Source organism: Hesperophylax consimilis, chromosome 10 (assembly GCF_061612785.1).
Source record: "Hesperophylax consimilis isolate HC1 chromosome 10, BYU_Hcon_1.0, whole genome shotgun sequence".
Classification (NCBI taxonomy): domain Eukaryota; kingdom Metazoa; phylum Arthropoda; class Insecta; order Trichoptera; family Limnephilidae; genus Hesperophylax; species Hesperophylax consimilis.
The window spans coordinates 6,182,421-6,204,265 of NC_142845.1; the positions used below are offsets into that span (position 1 = coordinate 6,182,421).

The window sequence follows — 21,845 nt, forward strand, 5'->3', positions numbered from 1 at the left end:
CTTGAATTCGAAGCACGATATTCATATATTATTTCCACTACAGCTTGTAGAAAATTTAAACGAGAACGAAGTATAATTTTGAACAAGGTATTTATTATATAGGTCTGTACATTTCCAAGGCAGCTTAACAGAGATTCGTTATGCAAATTCCAATAAAGGCAAACCAATAAAATAGCTTTCTGGAATAAATGTGTTTGATCAATGTATTTATAATTGCCAAGTTACTCAACAAGTTGCCAGGTTCCATTTTGCTAAAAGGTAAAGCGAAAAAGAAATTATCCAGTTTCTGACAAAGTTATGAATTATAAATAACGGGACATGTATTCAAAATTAAAGAAATGTGAAAAAATATAAAACATAAAAATTTAGCCAGTTTGACTTCGAACATGCATACATAATTATAATTAATTCTTGGAATCGTCAACATGAAAAGTAAACAACTATAAATTCAGGTTCAAAATACCCAAAATCATACAAAAGGTTGGGTCAAAAACCGAATAATTTTGAGCACAATTACCTTGATCACACAATTAGCACAACAATGGCAGTACGTAATTGGTTTTGGAAAATTCAAATGAAAAGCTAATGAACTGGTTGACGTTATTCATAGAAAAAACTTCTTTTCAAAATGATATTTTGTTTTAATCGTTTGAATCATTTATGCTGCTGACCGGTATCAACTGTACAAAAGTTGCACTAACAACACGTTTTGACAGAAGGCCTAGGTTATTGAACCTAAGATATATTTAACAATGCTGACGAGCCGATAATCGTCGTTGAAGGGGGCCGTTCAAATGAGCGTAAATAAAAAAAATCATTTTTTTTTTTAGTTTGACTGCCGATGGAACTTCTTCCCCAGGGAATTTATTTATTTATTGTGGGTAAAATGAATGTTATTAAAAAACAATAATTATAAACAGCGTAAAGCGTTTGCGGTTATAATTTTTCCTGTCAAAATGTTCCCAGTAAAAATTCCACAGTTAAAATGTTCCCTACCAAATATCCGAGTCAAAACTGTTCCTAATTCCTACATAAATACCTAGTCGCACAGCGGAAAGAACTAACATGGATAACACAAAATAATAAAATAAAATAATAAAAGGTTATCTTAGTTAAAGTAAGGAACATTTTGACCAGGAAAATTTGAACTGTGGACTTTTTTATTGGGAACATTTTGACAAAGAAAATTGTTACCAGGAACATTATTACAAAAAACCAGCCTAATTAAAGATACGAACAGGTTTGAAATTAACTAAAATATACTATAAGGCTATAGAAAACAAAAAGGAAATTATTAACTATTTTTAAAAAGTATCTGAAATGGTTTTTTCGGTGCTATTAAAAATGTCTGCTACAACTGCATATTGGTTACCAACGAGTAAGTTGGGTATAAGAGCACAAGAGAGTTTATAAGCGATTGGAATTGACATTCTTTTTGCAGACAAAGAAATTTTAGTTCGCACGACTCTATTAGAAACATGAAATTAATGAAATCAATTGCAATAATGCAGGTCTGACAATAACACGGAAAACCTTTGAATTTAGAACAAAGTTTGCAACTGTGATCAAAGTTAATGAAACTATTAAGACAAACAAAGCATCATTTTCAGAAAATGCGTTTCCATAAAAGCAGAAAAAAATCATTCGGTGGTTCGTTTTAAAAGTCACGTCCGAAAAGATTATCGAAAGGGATGAACTTAAGAGTCGAAAGAGGATGGGATGTAGAATACTGTTAGGGGAATTTGGGACTTGGATTATCAGAGAATTACAATTCAATTGAATTGGTAGCTGAATACACCCGTATAGGGTCTACTGAGGACAATGATCGGGATATAATGGCACAAGTGGGATTATTTAACAAAAGAAAGTGTTTTTTTAAGGACCAAAATGAACCATCAAGCCATAAGAAATAATTAAAGTTAGATTCATATATACATTTTTTGTCAATTTTGTTTTTTGTTAGTTTTTATGCAATTTAATAATAATACATTAGAAAATACATTTTTGCTTCGTAAAAAAGGGTGTCCAACAACATGGCTGCTTCTTTGCAGGATCTACTTTAACATTTTTTTGTAAATTAATATCCTTTCTTATATTCCGCCTATTAGAATTTTGAAATAAGTGATTTTTCTTTTTTACTTCTACCATCATGTAGAATCACCTCCCAAAGCGCACTTTACCTCCGGACAACCTGTATATTTTCGGTTGAGGATCTGTCTTTGAGTGATAGTTCAATGTAACTCTAGTTCAATGAACTCGAATTTGTTTTGAATGTTGGTGTCATTTTCAAAATTGTAACTGATTAAGTCGTGCTATAAAGTATAATTTACTTTTAACATAAAATTATTTTAATTTTCATTTTCAAAATAGAAAGTTATATGTCAAGAATTCAGACTAGCGAAAAGTATCTACCTATAATTTAGTAAATTTTCATGAATATTTTTACTCGATCTTTCATGTTCTTTACATAAACTTTCAGCTTCACAAATCTAACTATTACAACGAAACTTAATTAATTTTGATAATATTTCTATTTTTGTACTATATCGTATGTGAAACTTATAATGTTGATTTCACAATACCAATGTAAAATTGTACCTATTAACTCCCACCTATGTATTCCCTTAGTCCCTCTCGTCCTACAATGAGTTTTTTAACTCATCGGGATTGCTCTAGCAAGAAATAATAAACAAAATAATAATATAGGATTTTTGGTTACATGATATTTCATCAAAATAATAATTCAACGCACCTTTGAAAATTTATATAGAGTCATCAAAAGTGATGAAACAAAAATAGGTTTAATAGTTACCTATGTAACCTATCTAACCTAGTTTTTGTTTCATCACTTTTCATGACTTTATATCACTCTTTGGAGGTGTATTGAATTGTCATTTTGATGACATACCCGGTCACCATGATTTTTCACGGGTTAAAAACAAAAATCAAGAAATTTGGCATTCCTGACACCACCTAAATTTGCGTCTAAGTTCCCCATTGAATCTTCGATTAATAAAAATAAAGTTGAATGTTTTCACGGAAAATTAGTTGAAATATTGATGATTTTGAGCACCCAACTGATGAATACAACCCAATTGAAAGAGAATATGTTATCTTTGAAACTTGAATGATAACATTAAGAGTATGTTGAATGAATGAATCCAAACATAATTTAATCGAATAAATTTCAATCGGGAATTTACAAAGGCCATTTTTAGCTTAAACGAATTTATTTCCAAGCATTTCTCTAATTTTCCACTCGCAAGAATAACTCGGTAACCTTTATCGGAACAAAGAAATGTTTTCTCGTTAATTCATTACTGTAACAAAAGAAATTAAAGTAAAAAAAAAACATAAAAGGTTGGCTGGTGAATGTTTGGAGTTTGAATTATATATCTTGTTTTGTAATAATCGTATTAAATTGGTGCTTGTGTGGTAAACCCATTTTACAAGAAACTTGCTTTCTGGGTGAATCGAATAAATCTGTTTTCGCTACACCATTTATAATGACTTTATCATTTGTTAAAATAGTATTTATGTGAACAGTACTGCCGTCGTAAGCAAAATGGTAGCTGGTCACATATTCTGACATGCGATTCCTTTCATGTTTGTAAGCCTTTTATAATAAAAAGTTCGTCAGAATGTGACCATTGAAAGGATCCAGCTGCCTTTTTGCTTATGACGACATAGTAGACTTCGCGCAATATTGTTTTTTGAGCGCATGGGCGCGTTTTGGTGGAATAAAAAAATAGATACTATCAAAAACTGACTGAATGATTGACCGGACCCGGAACACACACACAAATTTACAGATAGATGAAATTCAAAGTGGTGGGTTTGGAACAGAACTTCGCTACGCTCAGTAAAAATAAAATTAATAATTGAACGCTTTCCTACCGTAAAAAGTTAATTTAATAAAAAATACTGAAATAGTATGAAAGTGTTTTGAAAATATGTTTTCACAAAGAATTTTTAAAACACACCTCACCCGATGAACTTGGGTACCCTTGCTAAATCACCAATCATAGCAAAGCACTTGGTGTCACCTATGGCAGAGGTGTTAGTTATCCAATAAATAGTTCCCGGGGCGGCGGTAGCCAAATATACACGTGCCATACAAATAAAATAGTTTGAACTTTTAATAACAATTAGGACGGGTTGTTTCGGAGAATCTGAACAAGTCATCAAATTTCAACGTTCATTTTCAAGTTCTGTGAATGATTTTTTCAAGTTCTGTTTTTATTTCAGTTTTTTTAAGCAACTAGCCTACAGTGATATAAAAACAGAACTTGAATAAGACTTTCACAGAACCCGAAAATGAACGTTGAAATTTGATGAATTGTTCAAATTCTCCGAAACAACCCGTCCTAAGACTCCATTGAAATGCTTGAAGTACATAAGTATATGAGACCGGCTCAAGTATCGGGGCTCTATAGAAGCCCGACTAAATCTGGCTTCCAAGAAACTGGGCGTCTTGTATAAGACTATCAGATTCTTCAATAGTAACCAGTTGCTAACCCTATACAAATTTCAAGTACGCCCAACATTTGAATTTGGAAGAATCAAATCCACTGGCCTGGAGCCCAACAATACTTGATATACCTACTTGATTCTGTCTAAAGAAGGGGAGTCAGTCTGATTGACAATTCATTGTTAACCGATCAATTGCCATCTCTAATGCACAAACGCAATGTGAGCATGCTGAGTCTCTTCTACAGGTATTTTAATGGAGCCTGTTCTAAGGAACTAGGAGTATTGATCCCCGGTGCACGTGCGTGAAAATCGACTTACACGAGAGGTTCACAGATAGCCGCTTCTTAGACTCGTTTTTATGTAAGACGGATCGTATGTGGAACGAGTTACCGGCATCTGTTTTTCATCCTTCATATAATCCGGGCCTTTTCAAGACCCGCATTAATAAATCTATCTCTGCAGACCCTATCTTAACCCGCCTCACAACGCTGCCCAACCGGGGGGCGACATAGCTTTCCTGCCTTTTCATTGTACAGTCAGGGGCGCTTGTGAAGTGACACATAAAAACACTATAACATTTTAAAAAGTAAAATATGACATTATTATTTTTTCAAATTATAATCTATAATTTTTTTTTTGAATTAGGTACTTTAGAGTAAATAATAATATTTGATATTTAATAAAATAACTGTTAGATATTGAATAAAATTATTGTGGGTATATGTATTTTTTCCCTTCATAACATTTTCAAAGATATGTATGTATTGTGTGTTTGCATATATGAAACTCGAAATATTCTAATAAACAAATTAAATTGAAGAGGTACGAGAATGATCGACGATATGGTGAATTTAAAAATTATCGAATTTTACAACCACAACATATAAATAAATATCTAAAATAATCGATTCAATGTCATTATATATCACTAGATTACAATATCAAGACAAATCAAACTACGTCCATCGCTGCACTAAACTACAGTGAAAGGCAAACATCAAATTCTAAAGAGTTATTGACTGCGACTCGTATGAAAATAATTTTACTAATCAAGTTGGGTAAATATTCAGAGTAAAAATTATAATTGATTTCTGTGGGAATAGAAATAAAAACAAAATAGAACAACGTTCTTTTGTTTGCTTTAAAATAATTGTTTCGATGAATTCTCATATTCCGTTCGACAAAAACTCCTATTCAAATGAACAAATAACGTGGATTCAATGACCGGTATGCTAATGTGCGATAAAAACTTGATAATTTTGTTGTTTTCCAATAATTGTTCAGTGAAAAGTAAATAGTTGACTTTCATGAGATGAACAAAAATCGTTTGCAAAATATTTCGGGGAATACAATACATACTGTATCGTAAACTTTTAAAAATTCCTGTGTTGAAAAACTGTGTTGAAAAAATTGTTATCTCTCTCACATTATCATATGAAAACATGAATTACAACAGACACAAGGGTTGCATATTGCAACAAATATCTCACTGAGAGAAAAAACTTAAAAATTAAAAACGCCTCGACTTTCGACGCCGCCACAAATTTTGTATTTTACAGTGCCCGTAGAAATAAAACGTAGGCATTATGATACTGGTGACGTCACACAAACAAACCAAAAATTTGATACGTTTTCGAGAGACCCGAAAAACTAAAACCTTGAAACTATTTAAACCATTAAACTAACTATAAAAATAAAAAAATACACCCGTATTTAAGTAAGAAGGTATTGATAAAAATAATGACTGAGTTACTTTTTGTTATAAGTTATTATGAAATATTATTTACTTCCTCTGATGTTATTTGCCATTACATAAACATGTATCTATGCACGTACTGTAATAAAGAAAAAAAAATACTTAAGGACAAAAAAAAGAAATTAAAATAGTCATAATATGTCATACAACTTGATCTTACCTGTTCGTAATTCCTGATAAAGTCTCTAAGTTCTCTCTCCTTGTCCTCTAGCGAGGAGTACAGCTGCTTCATCTGGTTCAGCAGGTCGAACTTCTCCGCCTTCAGACGCTTTTTATCGGCCTTCAGAGCTGGAAATAAACACATACTCTATTAAGGAAATAATCAAAATCGAACCTAACAACTACAAGCGCGGCGACACCACGATTTGTATTTCGGATGCCAGAACGGACGTCCTAATCCAGCATAGACGGAAAAAATGAATATTGCTCAAATGATCTTAAAATCCTATTAAAAACATGACGGCAGGCCGCTTCCTAATAAAATATTTTCAAATATATTATCAAATATATCAAATATATTTTCAAATATGACACGTGTTCATGCACCTGAGTTTGAGCTGTTAATAATAATAATATTCGAAAATTTAAAATTTTTATGAAACGTGTTTACTATATTTTTTTACTAAAAGTACATGAAACCTATCAATTAATTCGGTTAGGGCCTGCAGTTCCGTTTTTAACCGGATTAAAAATAATTTTAAAAGATTCTTAATAAATTAGCAATATTGAATATCAGTAAGTTTTCTCAGTGTATGGCGCTGCTAAATGCTTCCTCTAGGTCTAAGGACATTGTCAACATTGGCCTAAGTCACGAATCGTGATATGTATTGAAAATGGATGAGAAAGCTGTAAAACACAATAAATAAATTCGTATATTAGTGAAAAAGGAGTGTCTGACTTAATTTGTTGGATAACCCTGAAATCCTGAGGTTAATACACTATCACTATTATATAACTACAGCATTATTTTTAATGAAATGAATATATCATTGAATAATAAGATAATACTAATGATTCTCAGCGAAAGATGAAATAGAAGAAGATACAGAAATATAAAAAAGATAACTGTCCCAGTTGGGACAGTTATCTTTTTATAACATGTAACAGCACCTAAAAAGGCCGTTCATAAATGGTTCCATGCTAACTCAACACAGTGACTATTCAACACAATAGATATAAAGTGTTAAGAAGCTTTGTAGATGCACGCACAGATGGCAGTGCGTAGAGCTTGCAGGGAAGTCCGCAAGATGGAGCCAGTAGCCGGTTGTCGCCATGGACAGTGCGGAGGCTCTCAGACAATCTCACTGGCCCAGATTCCAATTAGCAAGCTTATAGTTAGGTCGACTAACGAGTCGCCAATATAATAAGCGAAGTATCAATAAATCCCTGATTAATTTAAAGAACCTATTATTTATAAAACTCCTTCCAAGACGAGTTGGAGACTGTTTGTACGATGAAAAAATTATTTTTTTAACCTTAACTAACCTAAACTACTTAACCCAGTTAATAAAGTTTTTGTTTCATCACTTGCCATGACTTTATATAACTTTTTAAAGATGTGATGAATTATAATTTTGATGATTTATCCGGTCACCGTACAGAAGTGTGCGTAACTGGCACAGGTCGTGGAATTATAAATAATTAGGTAGGTACGACAAAACAGCCGGTGCTAAGATTGATCGGATGGAAGGGAAACGACGGAACAGCCCAGGTAAAGATGGATGGGGTAATGTTCATAACTAACGAGCTTGCTTCAAATAATACAATGTTTTGAGGAAATAATATATATATATTATATGAAACCGTATTATTACGCGAGGGAAAATTATTATTGTTGGAAATATCAAAGATTGATATAAACTAAAGTTTGATCCGTAGCACGTGTATTGATTATACAAGGTATTCAAGGTTGTTCGTATAAATAATTAAATAAATCGTTTGTTAATAACTGTAATATTTAATTACTGCACACAATATTAGCGATTCCTTAATGAAACAGAAAAAGATACGGTCACATCTAGGACTTGGCACCGGCAAGGCAGCAAGGAGTGCCCCGGCAAGGCAAGGGTCTTAGATTCAAGTCCTCTAGGACTGTGACCATATCTTTTTCTGATTTTCTGTTTCAAAATTCGTTTAGGAATCGCTAATATTGTCTTCAATAATTGAAAAATAGTTTATCTACTATAAAGTTTGTGGGATGAAATACTATGGAATGGTTTTCCTTGAAACTCGCGAATTTTCCTTGTCCGGAATTTTACCATCGCCTTTTCTTACTAATCCCCTGAGCCTCACAATATACCCCAAAGTTCAAGGTATTCAATGAACTACCGACGGATGTTAAAGAAGCTAAAAGCCTTGCAGCTTTTCGTTGGTTATGCTTAAATGCTATAAAGAATATGTTTTAGACGTAATTGTGCCTAAATGTCATACAAATAGGTTGTACATGCGAGTAATTCTTACTCCAGATAGTTAGGAATCTTGTACGGTATTAAAAAAATGGATTCGTTATGTTGTTTTAATTAAAAAGATCGATATTGAAATATTATCCGTTCAACTTGTTCGATAGTTGTCAAACATTATTTGTTTCATTTTTCAAAATAAATCTTATACTTCTTCTTTACAATAGAAGAGTGAATGTGGCGGGCGGTGTGATTTTGTTAAAAAAGTCTACACTTTTATTCTGAGATCGATGAAATTTTGCACGCTTGATATTCAAAACACGAGAAAGGTCATTGTCTATATGAGATTCCAAAAAAAGTCTGCGTAAAGTCCAGGCGATGCAGGAGACTTCGACTAACCAATCTACCTATTCTTTGGTCTTTTTGAAAAATAGGTAGATGGACTAGTGGAAGTCCAGACGATGCCGGAGACTTCGACTAGTTCATCTACATATTCTTTGGTATTTTTTAAATGATTTTATGCAAATAGGATCGTCCTAGATTCTATATATTTATATAAACTTCTAATGGAAGGAAAAAGTTCAACCTAATTAGCAAATCCGTTATTTGCTTTTTTACCAAAAGTTATCCTTAGTTCGGGATGATTTGCTAGGTCAATGTTCAGTCATTCCTAATATACAAACAACATCACAATCATCCATTATCATCTGCTGATTAGAATATAATGAACCCGACATCTTAATAGAAATGTGGGGTCCATTATGTACCTCTAGGGCCACAAATGTCACCATTAGCACATGGCTGTATCACATTAGGATGCCAAATGTGGTCATTTGTGAATCATTTGGGTACATTTCTAGCCAAAACGGACCCTGACCGCATTAAATAGTATCTTAATGACGTGACTCTTGGGCTAAATCATTAAGTTATCTTTGGAATGAAGCCATTGATATTAATTTCATCAGATACATAATTTGAGAATTAAGAAATAATGGTTAATGGAATTAATTCAATGATAGATCTAGGTGTACATTGTACATATACAATGTTACTTAGTTATACTTGAATTTTTAACAGGAATTTACCGAGCAGGTAACTTATTGCTAACGCATATATCAGTTAACTAGCTGTGTATCTCCACAAATATTCCGCGCAAGAATCCTAAGAATTGTAAGTTTATTAAATTGGAATTTGAAACCTTATCCTTATCTATCTAACGTTTTGGCAAAAAATACTTTTTACACTTCTTCAGAGCGGTACAATTATTACTGAGTCATTAGAAATAACCCGCATAACTAAAAAGTAGTTTCTAACATTGTAATGAAAAAAAAATTAGAAGTATAATATGCGTCCTCGCTCTTATATCCGTTATAATATTATTAGATGTGCTAAAAATATGTATTAGTCTTAATTTAGAGTCAGTTACGGTATTATTTTCGACTGTAATGCAAAATATGTATTCTTTTAATGTCTAACATAACAAAATATCAATAAAAAATTCCCTTGTTACTGAAAAATATAAAAATAATAGCAATAGACTCCTGCCTGATAACTGTAATAATTTGGCGAAAACCATAAATGTAAGGTATTCTCCAAAAAAATTGTAAATGATTACCTATAAAACCGAGGTAATTATGCTTGCTATATTTGGAGATTCTTCTGTGAAACACCACAAAACAACGAAGATGAGAAAATCGATATACTTGCTGTTTAATATTGAAACAGTTTGGATAATACCTACTATCATTTCCCATCCATATACTATCATATTTACTATATATTCCCTTCCTTAAAACAGCCTTACCCACATTGGAGAAAATAAGAAGATTTATGTTGCACTGTAAATTGTCGCAAACCAGTCGAATTCGCGTCGTATAACAAGAAGGTGCAATCTTAGTATCGTCGTTGTATTATTCACATGCTTTGAGCTAAATATAAAATTCTCTCGTTTATCTCGCTGTGGAGGGAATTTCACCCGAACAGTGCAAGTGCATCGAGAGCCCTATTGTCAGGATTCATGGGAATTCAAGGTAGGCTGTTTCCTTCATTCCACTTTTCCCGTGATTTATTCAAAACCAATTGAACGAGCTCTTTACTGTCGTATTTTATTATAGATTTGATTTACGGTTCATTTTAATGTAAAAGAACACGTTACACTTATATACCACCCCTGTTAATCCCCCTCCCACAAACATTGTGTATATGTGGCGATGAATAGCCATTCATTTTATGAAAATATTATATTTGAATTTAAAATTGCAAAATATAAAGATAAAAATACGTAGCACATACATATTGTAAATGACAACATCATAAAAAAACTTCTAATCATTAATTCGAATGACCTGCATAACCACAAGCCTGCCACGTTGAACACTGTGAGTAGAGGCAGACATATCCGGAGTACGTTAATATCTACGTTATCTCAGCATACGGTGTACAGACTACGAGGTTTGGAGTACATACAGTGTTTAGAATACACACGGGGTATAGGGTACGGAGTTAAGTGAACTGTGTTGTCTGTACACACTGTAAGAGTGTACGCACGGTATATGGATATCTAAATTGCATTGTCAAGTGAATCAAAGCGCACAAATAGCGGCTTACGCTATACGAAAGACCCTAATTGACTTTAACTAACGCTTTATGTTATGTATACGAATATAATTCTGCTATCGGGGCACCTTACTTTAAAATCTACTCCGATTCCATTGAAAAAAATCAAAATAAATTTCTAAGATATATTAACAATAAACTAGGTCTTCCCATAGAAACTATTAATTTACAACCACTTGATGAAATGATTCAAATTATTAAAACCCTCAAACGGAAGACTAGTTTGTGATTTTACTTTTATTTTTAATTTTTTTAAAGAAATTATAATCTTCCACATGCCAACTAGAACCACTATATCGAAAATTATTTTTAATCGCAACAATGATATTAGGACTAAGTCATTTTAACACTCGTTTTTACGTATATTTCATGCAGCTCGTAATACTTTCGCAGGAACTGTAGATGTGTTCAACTGCACTAAATATAGTTACAAGAAGAATATAATAATATAACTCAAAAATAATAATTTAGACTAGCGTAATACTATTCTTCTGCTCTGGGTTTCTATATAATTTTAATAGCAAATTTTACTTCATGATTACTGCACCACTAAATTATTATATCACATGTTTGTAAAAGATCGCATGAACGTATTATATAAATAAATACACAAAGTTGTTATTTAATGTAAAGTTCTGATTATAGCAGTAATGTTATTAAAAATTCAACATTTTATTTTGCTTCATAAACGAGCGCAAACGCAATATCAAAATGAGTCATAGTGAAGACAATAATTTATTATAAGTGCAAAAACATTAGTGGGATTATAATGCATTAAAACCATTGATGAATTATATTTAGATGATTCATGAAGCAAAAAAATAGGTTCCGCTTTTTACGTCCAACTGACCTCCAACTCTCCCAAAGCTTTAAGTAAAACTACAGAATCCAGTATAGGCGCACCGCATAGTAAATAGTTTGAAAGGGAGATATGTAAATACGAATGTTATAGGGAGCGCGCTAATATTAAAAAAACGATAATAATTGACCGAAAATGATGAAAATATTTAATAAAACACGATTCGTTCTCTCGAAAAATGCTTTAGTTGCATTTACAGATACACTGTGATTTTGTTCATACCTATAACATATTAAATAATAGAAAAAAACGTGTTTTCAATAATTTACGGAGCTTACTTTGCGATTTTTTTCTATCGAGGGAATTTCATATAATTAACGTTTCGGCAAAACAAATGTATAGATATTATATTAAAAAGTAACATATATTTTTTTGGAACATAAAAACTTAGAGAGTTAACGAGAAACTTGTTATAACTCGGCAGAAATTGGGTATGCGGGGGATTAAGTTTGTTATAGTTAAATGTACTTGAAGTGAAATGACACTAAACTGCGAGAGCTATAATTATATACGCAGTAACGCCTCTAATTATAGCTCTACGGGTTTATACAAATTGTATTATTTTCATAATAAATAAAATAATAATTACTACACAAAAATACCGTATATTTCAAACGATATATATATTTACAAAAAAGTTCTTATATGTAATTATAATAACGCTTGAAAGCTGTTTCGCCTTTCGAAGGTATAATAAAACTGTCAAAACCAATATTTTGCTCTTGAAAACGTGTAAGTATGAGAATTTTCCGTTTAAAAATATAAATCAAAACATTTGTTTTTGTGTTGAGTTAGTAATAATTTAATGCTGATATCATTTACATATAATATTTTGAAACCTACAATTTTGGAAATATTCGGTGTAAGTGCTTCTTTTCCTATTATTGGTGTTAGGTATTTTTCGGTTTCAATGATTATAATCTATTTTTATTTGAGAATAGACGCTGAAGTTCCCGGCGTTGCCCGGGCTCTATTACTGCTTTTTTAGAAATCTTTAATGTAGAAAGTGCAATTCCTGTTGTTTATTTATTTTTAAAATTTCATCATTTCGAAATAAAACTGCAGATTTGTATACAAATTGAATTCACACCGCCCGCTTGGTGTCTGCCCGCTCGTCACAGACACTTTCCTTTATATTAATAGATTATACGGAATACCTAATTTTTAAAGATATGATCGTCTTGCATCGAGGTGATCAAATGTTTATCATAGTGATCTCATATCAAATGTTCATCATTTGATATATTTTATTCTGACACGTACATATCTTCTAATTAAATGCGATTATTAAATAAAGTTAAACTAAAAATCTTTTATAATATAACTTTATAAATAGTAAAGTGATGCTGAAAAACCTCAAAACAGACAATGGGAGGAATCGCGATACGAGATGACCAGAGCATTCAGTACAATGCAGGAAATTCCTGAAATTCCCGCATTCATTCGTTTCATCTCCCACACCGCCCCTAGCCGCAAGGGGGCGGTCTGGTGGAGGGAGAAGGGTGGACCCACCGACCCCTATACCCAACAAAGGAATGTTTCAATGAAAGCAGCCCAGAAGCCTCCCAATAACCAGGTTTATTGTATCGCGGGGGCTACAGGTTGTATGTGTGTCAGCAGGTTGGGTATAACGAACTTAGGCCCCTATTTATTTTATCGTATCCACAATATTCCATCTAACTGGGTGAAGTCTAATGTGTTCGTCGTTTTTATTAAAGACTAGCGCAGACCTACTACTAATATCTCTTGGAAACGTGTTCGTGCTTTTACGTTTCGATCTCAATAGCTCACCTTTTACCATCCTGTGTTTTTTTAAGGGTCTACTCTAGTACATATAATGTAATATATTAAATTGAAATCTCTAACTCATTATTAATGTTGATTTTATACTTCACTATTTCTCTCGTGTTGATTTTAGCCATTTACTCTAGGTACCAACTGTATTTATTTTCTGTTTTTAATTATTTTATTTCGTAAATACTAATGTAATAAAAACTTGTATACCTACCGATTGTAATAGCCTCAAGGGCGTAAATTAATAACATAAATTATATTTCTCAGAATTTGAGGATCCGGTAAGAATGTAAAGTTAATGTGAGCGTAAAGGTTAAGATTAAGAAAGGGATGTTTTAACCCCACACAGGGCATCTTTTGAGATGCTGCGTGGGGGGTCTTTTTTAAGAGAAGAAAGGAGAGAGTAAGAGTTCTGGGAAGGTAAAAGGAATCCAGGTATTAATGTGTCTAGGAGTGACAAACATATGGAAATATCCTTCCCACTGCGGCGCAAGGCGAGACCATTTGGAGAGATCAAAGGGTCCCCTAAAAACCAGCGTCTTCCGATCTGGCACCCACGCAGCTAGTGGACAAGCGCATCTTTACATCTCAAGCGATGAACCCGGGCACCCCTGCTACATTATCAAACGTAGTGAACCGCTTAGGGTGACCTATGGTAGAGGTATTGGTTATCTTATAACTGGTTCTCGGCGGTGGTACCCCAGCTTCCCAAGCAGATGGTTTGAGACTTGGATGGTTTGAGAATTTTAAGCGGATGCACGAAGAAAGGAGTGTAAGGCTAATATATCATGAACGTAAAAGTTAATGGTAGAAAAAGTCGGGGACGCCGAAAAACACAATTTACGATAAAATGAATCAAATAATTCGAGTCGAGTCATATCAAGAGTGAGAATACTTCAAGCAGGTCAGTTACAAGACAGTACCTGCCAAATTATTGTAATTGCAATTCTCATAACCGTCCCAATAGTACACTCCTATGCGACGGATTCAACAGCTAGGAAACAAATACTCCGATGTTGTTGATATATTTATTACATCAATTTCAATATATAAGCATACCTAATTGAAGTTTTATTTCATCAAGCACGGGAATATTTTGATAAAGCTATTTAAATTGACTAACACATTAACAGTATTTTGACAACTGAAAGAAAAAAAAAATTTGAATTTATTATATTTTGTGCCTAAATATTGAGTGGATCAAATTCAATAATATTTTTACTTAATATTTATTTTTGTGCAAGTGTTTTACACTGTCGTTTCCTGTAATATTTACGAGTATAATTTCGTAAATATTGTTATATACAGGGTGTATCGGCACGTACCCGACAAACTTTAACCAGCTATTCCTTAGCACATTTGGAGCAAAAAATGTTATGGGTACTTTGCTGTCCGGTAACATTTTTTTAATAAAAAAATTACTATTCATATTTTCACTACATGTCACCAATGTTTTATCCTTTGTCAAAGTTTGAAAACTCATCTGGCAATATTTTGTTCGAGTTTCGTTGAATAATGTACGTACGTACCTACGTTGGCGCGCTTTTACAATCACAACGAAATGACACGGCACCATTTGTCTCATTTTTAACTATTATTATTTAGTGTGTACGAAAGAGCGAGGACACTTTTTGACACACTTGCTAATAACAGCTGCTGAACACGAGATACAATGCAAATGACAGTTTCGGAGTGTGGATTTTTTTTATTTATTTTTTGTTTTTAATGGAAAAAAATGTTACCGGACAGCAAAGCGCCCATAACATTTTTTACTCCAAATGTGCTGAGGAATATCTGGTTAATATTTGTTGGGTACTTGCCGATACACACTGTATATGTAAAAGCCTCAATAGGCGTTAAATAAATAACAGAAGAGTGCGTTTGAAACGATGTATTATAAATATGAATTAAGCAAGTAGTATTTGCCGAGTGAGAGTAGTGTTACGGTCAATCCTATCTGCCCACTCCCGCGGAAAACGGCGTGATGATTAGGTAGTTAGTATTCAACTTCTTTTGTATAAAGCCTTGTCATAATCAGGTCCACAGTTTAACTAGAAATAAACTTACGATATTACTTAAGGCGATGCACTACGTCGTGTAATATTTTAAATTGAGCCGCTATCAATAAATACCCTTACATAGATGGCAATAAGGTTTAAATTCCCGCTTAACACCATCCGCCTGTTTTGATTTATGCAAGAAAAAAACATGGCCAAAAATTGACATTTATTAATTTTGTGGCATAAATATTTTTTTGTTTTCCGATCATATTATAAATAACTTAATTTGCCACATTATACAATAAAATCATAACCGAAAATGGGTTCATAAGTAGGAGATTTTGAACTTTAAAGCAGTTTTCATAGGCCTTATACATTATGTTTTTCTGGGCTTATAAAAAGACTTATCTAAAAAATACTCGATTATTTCAAAGGCCAAGATGTATTCTACTCGCAGTATTTAATTAAAGCATCTGAAACATTTCTAGGCGACCAAATTTTCAAACCAAAAACACATGTTTTTTCATTACTATGTATGGCATCGCCTTTTTTCGTGTATTTCATCAAAATTTTGTTCAGAAATCTTCGTGATGTATGTTTTTGTGCAATTTGTCATTTTAATATTCAGGGGTAATTAGTTTGTAGGTACCTACCATTCATTTCTACTGTTTTTCAGATCGTGTTAATTACTGAATACTGTATTATTATTGTAAAAAACAACTGTAATAAATAAATTACATAAAAAAGTATGTAATAATATTAACCCACTATCATAATAAAGCGAACAAAACGTTAAACATTTATCAAAAGAACAAAGTTTTTTAAAAAACAATTTATTCATTGTAGAGTAAAAAGATTTCGTTCCATATTATACAAAGAGGGCGACGCTCGTAAATATCTCTTAGTATTCAATAATCACATCTGTTTAAGTATAATGGATAGTACGAGAAGTCCTTAAAGATATATTTATGAAGGTTCTCGTCCATTTCCATATTTATTATTTATGAAGCGGGCATTTGAGGATTTTCAAGACATGAACCAGAAATGGTCGTGTGTTATTTACGAAAATCATGAATATTAAATGAACAATGTATTCAATAACCAATTTTTCTTTTAGTATAAAAATACATAGTAAAAAAAATAAAAATCTTCAACTCTATCCAGCTTGGTAGATATTCTCAGTAACGCAATGGTGATATACTACAATTCTGTTTAGAAACGTTGTGTAAAATGACATTTTTTTTTCGTTTTTTTGATTATTTGATCGAAAGCCAAAAGACGAGCTAAACAAACATAATTTTATTCTCCTCATTTATATATGCTCTCCTTTCACTGTCATCTCTGTTTATAAAACTTATTCGTGTAATTAATATGTTGTTAATGGACTATTTGTCCGTAAATAAATAAATAAATAAATAAATAAATAATAAATAACCGGTGGAATTTGAATAATTCATCATTTTCGGGTTTCGTGTAAGTCCTATCCAAGTTCTGGCCAGTTACTTGACAGAATTAAATAATAACAGAGCTTAAAAATTAACTTCGAAATTTGAAGAATTGTTCTTAACTCTCTGAAACAACCCTCCCTAAAAATAATACTGCATTTGGAAAAAAAAACTATAGATTTTTTTGCTGTTAAGTTATATAACAAACTTCTCGCATAAAACAAATTAAATCAATAACTACACTAAGGACGGGTTGTTTCACAGATTTTCAACAATTTAAAAAAATTCGTTGTTAATATTCAAGTTATGTGAGAGTCTTATTCAAGTTCTGTTATTTTCAAAGTACCGTGAAACAACCGGTCGATGATAAAATAATAACAGAACTTTAGTAGAACTTTGATGAACTGTTCAAATTTTGTTAAACATGTTATTTATATACCGTTTTTGTATTAATTGAAAAATGATATTATTGAATTTATAGTATATACATTGAATAACGATATTATTGAATTAAAAAAAACTAAAATCAAAAAAAGATATTCTATAATTAAAAATATATTTGTTTAAATGAACTCACTAGTAATTTAAAAATCATCGTCATAGTTTAGTTAAAGTTACTGACAATACCCTATGAGTCCCACTATCCCAAATCTAGTTCGCCTCAGCTTAGGATCTCCTAGTGAGGAGGACTATGTAAAGTATTCTAAATCTGTTTTTGTATGTATTATTTTTCATATTATCTTCTTAAAATGTAAAAATTAGGAAGGTAATTGGTGAAAAAATCATTGGTGCTATAAAGACCTCGGTTTTAGAGATAAATTTACTATTCATTTAAGAAATACCCAGATTAAATGTTTTTCCTCTAATTATAGACACCTGCCTGACAACTGTGTCAATTAACTAAATTAATCTCTAAAACCGATGTAATTATAGCTGTTGGTAATAACCAAATAATTGAAAATTCAGCTATAAAACACCACATAGCAACGAAGATGGGAAATTCCATATAATTGTAATAAAATCATTGTATGTATACCATTCCTGTTAACCTTAATCCCTCCCCCAAAGGTTATGTATATATACCATAGTTTAAGGAATAATTGTAACAGTCTGAAGATAGCTTTAATAAGCTGAAACTGGTAACGGTCAAAATATAAAATAAGAGTTTTAAATTGTTTCATTATATCATTACTAGCCGTACCCGCCACGCGTTGATGTAGCTCAGTTTGTCTGTGCAGATTGAGAAACAAGCGTTTAGCTTACGTCTTACAGAAGGAGCTGTTTTTTTTAAGGCGTGTTTGTGTAACAGATGGCGATGTTTGTTACAAAAAGCATATTTTTACCTGTCACAGGTCACAGGTAAAAAGACATCTATATAATATAAGTATATAAAAATACACGCGTATTCGAATGCAACGTTATGTAAAAATTTCAGAGGAACCATTGAAGAAATTTCGGAGATTTAATATTTTGAGCAAACGAACATTTACGTTTTTTTTATTTTTATAGATAACGGAATTTATTAACCTGAAAGTAATATTTAGGCGAAAAGTGATTCTCTTTATACAAAAATATGCAAAACTCAGTACATGTCAAGATATATAAACAGAATACATTATACACAACGTGGTGTTTCCAATATTTCCTCGTACACATGCTTAGTTTGTAAGAATTTCATGCATAATGGAATCGGTCTAACGTAAAACCGATATGGGAAAATTCTGGTTTGAGTCCCCCCACTGACTGCTGCAACGCAGGGGTTACTTTAGTGTCACATGTCGGGCGATATTACGTACACGTATCGATTTACTCAGGCAGGTTATTGGTAATCCCTGACTTTAAGTGCAAGTGACAACACAGGGATAATCAACATACTTCGAACATGGGCCGCGATAGTTAAAAAATATTTTTTCCGAAATATTGACAGGAGCTTAATTTTAATGATTCTTCTTGAAATTCATTCAAATATAGTTTACGTTTTGTTTGTCCCATTAGAAAATATTTTGTTAAAAAAATACTGAAAATCGGGTGAATCCGGGTAGTGTTGTGGTATTATCCATGGTGACATTTGCGGCACGTTCCAGAGTGGAAGATAATTTCAGTATCGCCATGGTATAAGACCATCATTCAGAATTAAGAGTTGCTTGAAAATGCTTTAGTTGTATTTGGTGACCAGATTTGAATAGCCAGGAACCCAAGTCTTCCTCTTCCCCATCTCCTTTCCCTCCCCATTACCTTCAGCTTCACAGCATACCTCAATTGGTGATGCCACAATCTCACTGGCTTCAGAGGGTTGAGAGCAGTCGGGACTCTTGTGCGGTATTCACATAAAAAAAATAATCCACAAATGAAATTCACACAAAACAATTTTTGCGATGGTAAGACAATAACGATAAGGAAAAGCTAAGTCGATGATGTTTAATTATTTATATTATTAATTTTTTATTTTTCTTATTGAACAAATCTCTTTTATTTTTTTTTTAACTGTATTAAATTTAAGCAATTACTTGTATATATATATATATGTCTTTGCACTAACCACTCCATATTCAGGAATAAATAAAGTTATTTTTATTATGTCTCATGTATAATTGCAATAATTTTTTGTTGTTGTTATGTTGTTTTATTTTTGGTCGGGTTTAAAATAAGCTGACAATACACTAATATTCTTTTACTTCTGCTTATATGAACAAAAAAAAACTGTGCAATTGAACCATCGACGCCACGGTGGAAAACTGAAGCATTTGTCCACTCGGCTACTAAGATAAAATTCCACATGATTATGGAAAAAATCTGAAACTTCATTATAAAAGATGCCTGGTTCGGAACATAAATGATTTCTGCGGCGATGATTTTCCCAAATATTTTTTCCATTTTCGAGTGCGTATGTGTATTTTATGAAATAGGATAATTTCTTGGAATGAGTGTTAGATTTTCAAATATGCTGTAACGTGAGGGTTATCATTCAACGTGTTATGTTACATTTTAGCGCCCAACGTAGTACGTAACACCATTATATGTTACATTTGACACCCAACGTGACATTTGTTACATTATATGTTACAATGCATAAAATGTAACAATTAGTTTTAATGATTTATTTTTAATTTTTTTCCAATATTGACGGAAGCTTTTTGACACACCACGAAAAACTTAAATGAGCAACGTAAACCCAAAATCTACAAGAAAAAATTGTTTGAAATGTTATTTTCATCTGTATGTTAAATATCTGGTTTGACGACCCAAAACCGATCAAAACTAAATCCAAACTGATCCAAACCGATTAAAACTGATCCAAACCGATGCAAACCGATATTAACCGATCCAAACGGATCCAAACCGATGAAATCGATTCGTTTGGATACATTTGGATCCAAACGGATCCAAGCCGACCCAAACCGACGCAAACCGATCCTAGCCGACCTAAACCGATCCACAGGTTAAGGTCCCGATAATAATTCCCACCACACAAAGGCCTAAGACATTTTGCCAATACTCCTCGTCACCGAATCTTTATTCCGGGAATTGCAAAAGCGCCGTGGGAAGAGGATTAGAGTAAGGAAGATGGGGGTTTCCCTCGGGATTTGAAAAGGATAAACCTTTATTTACGTTTCCTTTTTAGAAATTCTCGCCGAAATAATACGATATTGAATAGAATTTCGCCAGGATTCTTGAGATATTATAATGAAAACATCGAATGTTATTACTATTGTAGGTTTGTCGGGATGGAGGGACTGCCAAAAGGTGCAACCTTTATATTACAGTTAGTTGAATACCAATAAACACCAACAAAAATGGAATGTTTTCTTTCGTTAGTAGGTGCCCACCTCTTCAGTTAAATCTCCACTCATATTTAAATTTAGCAAAAAATTATAATAATCTCATAGATTTCTAGCGATTTCGAAGTCGAAGTATTTAAAGTGAGCTTCCTGTTTGCTTTTATTATTAAAAAGCTTAGCCCGCTACTCCCTCACGAGTCGGTAAGGAATCGGCATAAACTGGGTGCAGTAAGAAAGCGTGATACCGAGAGCGTTCCGTTCCATAGGTCGGTACGGTACGGAAGCGGTGTTGCTTACTTTCATTGCTCGCATTCTTACGCGATTATGTCGATTCAATAAAATTGTTTAGTAAAGTAGTACGTTCGGCTATTTAACATACAGTATTAACATGGGCTTACGGGGTTAAGCAGTAGAGTTCTTTGCTCTCGGTCCGGATGCTACAAGTTTCAACAGAACTTTTGAAGAGTTTCTCACACTCTTCTATTAAATAAAACTCCGGCTTCAACAAACGACTTTTAATGTGGTAGATAGACAATCGGCTCTGATTAGCAGGCGGTTTCTAACGCCATTTATGGGTATCACAATAGAACAATCTAGTGCCATCTATGGATGAGCTCATACACTAATATCAAGGATATAACGCAATTTAAATCAATTAAAATATTGTAGTGCCTATATTGCATATTTTCTCTCCTTTCTCATAAATTACTTGTATAAACATTTA

The 21,845-nt window shown here is 32.6% G+C and overlaps 1 protein-coding gene across 2 annotated transcripts in view; it reads right to left on the reverse strand.

The window, feature by feature from the left end:
• The window catches only part of Liprin-gamma (liprin protein kazrin), a 659,192-nt gene that overhangs the window by 249,087 nt on the left and 388,260 nt on the right, over nt 1–21,845 (reverse strand). For both annotated transcript variants that reach the window (XM_089636537.1, XM_089636539.1), the window contains exon 5: nt 6,390–6,517. In XM_089636537.1, coding sequence (XP_089492663.1) covers nt 6,390–6,517 — 128 coding nt within the window. The remainder of the gene's footprint in view (nt 1–6,389; nt 6,518–21,845) is intronic.